Source organism: Mesoplodon bidens, assembly GCF_964165515.1.
Source record: "Mesoplodon bidens genome assembly, chromosome: 9".
Lineage (NCBI taxonomy): Eukaryota > Metazoa > Chordata > Mammalia > Artiodactyla > Ziphiidae > Mesoplodon > Mesoplodon bidens.
The window spans coordinates 57,778,948-57,783,740 of NC_138166.1; the positions used below are offsets into that span (position 1 = coordinate 57,778,948).

At 62.6% G+C, this 4,793-nt stretch overlaps 1 protein-coding gene across 1 annotated transcript; it reads left to right on the forward strand.

Moving 5' to 3' along the window:
• Positions 1 to 817: 817 nt before the first annotated feature.
• Positions 818 to 4,483, forward strand: EVX1 (even-skipped homeobox 1; the record flags this gene model as incomplete). Its single annotated transcript, XM_081244519.1, has 3 exons — positions 818 to 1,244; positions 2,811 to 3,058; positions 3,696 to 4,483. The coding sequence occupies 3 exons, from the start codon at positions 818 to 820 to the stop codon at positions 4,236 to 4,238; spliced, it is 1,218 nt and encodes a 405-aa protein (XP_081100645.1). The 3' UTR covers positions 4,239 to 4,483.
• Between the last annotated feature and the right edge of the window lie 310 nt (positions 4,484 to 4,793).

A 4,793-nucleotide genomic window follows, 5' to 3' on the forward strand; every position in this document is an offset into this window, starting at 1 on the left:
CTCTCCAGACAACTTGCAGGGGAGGGAATATGCTTTTCAGTAGCTGGTAAAAAAGACGTTGGAGCCCGGGCAAGGTTAGCTCACCAGGGACAGGCAGTTGTAATAATGACGAGAGAAGGGAGGCTTGTGAATCGGCCTTCACACTTCTAAAATGCAGTTAAGGATTCTCTCATCGGTGTTAGAACAAGGCACCAAGTTAAGAAAACAAAAGCCCGAACAACAATAAGAAAAAAATATATATCAAAAGCGTATTCAATTACCGAGTCCCGCAGCCTCTGCGGAACTCACCGCGTTAAGCTCTCTTTTCTTTCTGCGGAATTCCATTTGCATCCCCTCTGCCTGGGTGTCTCCCTCTCTCAGTGTGTGTGTCTCTCTGTTTTCACACTCTCCTCCCCATTCGAGCGAGGCCCACACCTGGCGCATCACTGCCGAGCCATTAGCTGCGGGTCTCCTTTCATCTTCGCTGTAGCAGACGTTTCTATTTATCCACTTGCGCTCGCCGAGTGGCGTCACCAGCGGTACTGTAATGACGATTGCAGCAGGAGGATGACAGCTTAGAAAGAAGAGGGCAATGGGGCTTCCTCCCAGAGGCGGTGCGGCACAGAGGAGCGCTCGCATCACAAGGTGACCCCCAGCTCCCCACCGCCACCACCGCTGTCACCGTCGACACCGCGTTCCGGCCGCTCCGCGCTCGCCCAGTCGCCTGGCCTCTTTCTCCCCCCCGCAGCCAAGATCTGTCGGACCGCTGGGGACCCAGGGAGCCGGGGGGCTAGGAGCTCACTTGGGGCTTTCCCCCTTCCCCCTCTGAGAGCCCGGGATGGAGAGCCGAAAGGACATGGTTATGTTTCTGGATGGGGGTCAGCTTGGCACTCTGGTTGGCAAGAGGGTCTCCAGTTTGTCCGAAGCCGTGGGCAGCCCGCTGCCCGAGCCGCCCGAGAAGATGGTGCCCCGTGGTTGCCTGAGTCCGCGGGCCGGTCCTCCGGCCGCCCGGGAGCGCGGCGGGGGAGGCCTGGAAGAGGAGCCGGTCGACGGACTAGCAGGCAGCGCTGCGCGGCCGGGCGCCGAGTCGCGGGCAGCCGGGGCCGCAGTGCTCGGCCCTGGGCCTCCGGCTGCCTCCGCCGACAGCCTCTCAGGCCAGGGGCAACCCAGCAGCTCGGACACCGAGTCGGATTTCTATGAAGAAATCGAGGTGAGCTGCACCCCGGACTGCGCCACCGGGAACGCCGAGTACCAGCACAGCAAAGGTAGCCACCGCGCCCCTTCTCTCCCCCGGCCTCCCAACGCGCCCACCTTCCACTTCAGCTCTGGAGGAGAGGAAGACACTCCTTTCCCCCAGGGCGGGGTGGCTGGGGGGACCCACCTGAGCAACTCTCCCCCGCTATCTGCGCCCTGGCGGGGGGTCTCCTTCTGTGCTCTGGCATTGGCGGGACTGAGGGTGACAGCTGTGCTTTGGGGGAAGGAGGGAGACGCAAGCCCTGGGCTTGAGGGGGATTCAAAGTGTACCCCAACCCCCCAGAGCTTTGAGGTACTGTTTCAACGGCGCGGGGAAGACACCTTCTCCCGGCGTGGGCGAGATCAAACGCGGGTCCGGGCAGTTTGTGGCTGGCGGGGTGTAAGGAGCATCCAGGCGCGGAAGCCGGGAGTCCATAAAGGACCGTAAAATCGCGGCCAACTCGGGCGCCCGGGTGCTGCGGCCCTTCGACCAGTTTGCACGTCGGTCAGAGGTCCAAATTACCTTGTCACTTCCCGGGCTCGGTGGCGCCAGGTCGGAAATGGTCCCAATGATCTAATTGCCTTTGGTCTCCGGTTGCATTTGAAAAGGCAGAGCTCTGGCCCTCCCCCCTTCCCCTTTCCTTCCTAGTCCCACTTCTCCACCCAAAGGAAAAGGAGCTGCAGGGGGCAGGAGCCCCCCCCTTCCTTGGGTTACACTCATATGGGGGGGGCTGGCACATTGCTGTAACTGGAGAACCCCTCCCTGGCCAGGGGCTAGCGGGGAGGGGGGGTGAATGAGCAGGAAGGGAGTCTCCCTGAGAGGGCTGGAAAGCTAGTTGAAAGAGCCCACCAGCAGACACTCCTCCACAAAGCCGTGCGGGTGGGTGAGAAGAGCCTGGTATGGAAGAAAAACCACCCCCTGGCCTTGGCAGCCAACACCTTGTTGAGTACCCACATCCACCCATTACCATCTTGTCCACTCAACCCAGACTAAGCATAGCATACCCTCAGAATAATCCATACTCCATTCATACATAGTGAGGTAATAGGATACTCATACACACACTCCTGTGCCATTCCCACAACACATGCAGCCTAGTGCACATTCCCACACCTGCACCGCAGCCTGGCACACAAAGCAAGGAAACTCAGTCCCTGCCCAACTTCCTGCAACACTCCAGCACAAAGGTGCTTCTCAACTCACTTGCCTGTCACATATGCATATCTTTGCCCACACCTGTCAATGGTGGCCAGAAAGTTCAGAGCGGCTGCATCTCCCCTGTGCCCCAAGGCAGGTAGCCAGGGCGGCTGGGGCTTTTGTTCCCAGCAGGCCTTACAGAGAGGCCTCCCAAACAGCATCCCAGCCAGGCCTAATGGCTGCTATGTGCTCCTCTGAATGGTGAGCCTCTTTCCTCCATTCCTGGGTTCTCAACGTCCCTGCTGCCCCAGCAGAGGCAGAATCTGAGGCTACTGAGAGGGGGAATGTCCCTTTCCACCACCCCCTCCATACACACCCTTGGCCTACAGCCCCACATGAGCAGTGTCTGTGTGTCTGTTGTGTGTACTGTGTTTGCGTATACTCTGGGCTCCCTGCACAGGGCCTGGCTCCGAGGCACTGGCCAGCAGTCCCAATGGCAGCGGCGAGGCTCCCAAAAGCAATGGCAGCGGTGGCTCCCAGGGCACCTTGGCCTGCAGTGCTAGTGACCAGATGCGACGGTACCGTACTGCCTTCACCCGGGAGCAGATTGCACGGCTGGAGAAGGAATTCTACAGGGAGAACTATGTATCCAGGCCTCGGAGATGTGAGCTGGCGGCTGCTCTAAACCTGCCGGAAACCACAATCAAGGTAAGAGCTCCAGGGACCAGGGAGACGGGGTGCACCCAGTCAGGAGGAAATAAATACCAACTTCCCACTTCCTAAATCGTTAGCTAGGAATTGGGGCCTGGAGTCTCCCTGCCCACATGGCAGCTAGGCCGGGGGTGTCTAGGCCTGGTGCAGGTGCCAGGTGCCAGCAGATTTGCCCACCTGACGGTCCCTAGGTGAGCACGGCTGCCATGCGCTTGACTGTCCCTTTCCTAGCCAAATAAACAGCGGGGATGAAGTGCCTGTGCAGGTGACAAGGAAGTGCCCCATGGGAGAGCAGCAGGAAAGGGACATGTTTCTGGGGAACCTCTGCCCGCCCCCTCAGACCGGTGGAGTCCTCGGTGCCCCCACTACTTTCCCATCCACACCGGGTTCCGGCGTCCTGGCGGCGTGGGCAGAGGGGAGGAGGGACAGAGACTGGAGTGGCTCCCTGCGCCTCTCCGGGAGGGATTCCAGCTCCGGGGGGTGGGGTGGGATCTGCATCTGCCCCCGCCCAGAGGGGCTCCGCCTCCGCTCTTTCCTGTGCTGCCGGCGCCGTCGCCCGCAGTGGGGCGGGACTTCTGGGCTCTGCGCACCGGGCCCGCGCGGCCGCCGAACCCGCTCCTCTCCTCCCCGCCAGGTGTGGTTCCAGAACCGGCGCATGAAGGACAAGCGGCAGCGGCTGGCCATGACTTGGCCGCACCCGGCCGACCCAGCCTTCTACACGTACATGATGAGCCACGCGGCGGCCGCGGGCGGCCTGCCCTACCCCTTCCCGTCGCACCTGCCCCTGCCCTACTACTCGCCCGTGGGCTTGGGCGCTGCGTCCGCCGCGTCCGCCGCCGCCTCGCCCTTCAGCGGGCCGCTGCGCCCGCTCGACACCTTCCGCGTGCTTTCGCAGCCCTACCCGCGGCCCGAACTGCTGTGCGCCTTCCGTCACCCGCCGCTCTACCCGGGCCCGGCGCACGGACTGGGCACCGCGGCCGGCGGTCCCTGTTCCTGCCTCGCCTGCCACGGCGGCCCGGCCAACGGGCTGGCGCCCCGCGCCGCCGCCGCTGCCTCGGACTTCACCTGTGCCTCCACCTCCCGCTCGGACTCGTTCCTCACCTTCGCGCCCTCCGTGCTCAGCAAGGCCTCCTCTGTGGCGCTGGACCAGAGGGAGGAGGTGCCCCTCACGAGATAAGGGGCCGCCCGCCGGCAGCCGGCTCCAGGACGCCCGTGGGCAACCCCCGGGGACTCAAGACAGCGCCCCTCCCCGCCCCCAGGGTACCGAGGGGAAAGAAGAGGGCCGCAGAGGACCAGCGGGATTTGGCCTCGAGCATCGGGACGCCCGGGAAGCGGCCGTGGCTGGCGCTTTTGGGGAGCAAGAGTGGGGGTGGGGAGGCCGTGGCTGAGAGACCTTCCTCTGGGGTGGCGCCTCTTTGTCGTTCTTCACCGGCCGCACTCCCCCTGACCCGGGCTGAGGCCGTGGCTCCAAAGCTAAACAAACTTAGCTGCAACAGCAACCGATATGCAGCCCCTAAGCTCCCCAGCCCCCCACTCCCAACCCCTTTCTCACCCGGAACCCCTCCCCCCTGCCAAGGCCAAGCCCACGCAATGGAAAGGGAAATTGCTGTCTCTCGGAACAAAATGCTGTGTATGCAGAGCAGGTAGAGATTAATCTTTGCCAGCTTTTCCAAGGCATGGCAAGGGGCTTGTGGATGGCAATGCACCAGCCATCTAGGAGAAGGAGGGAGAG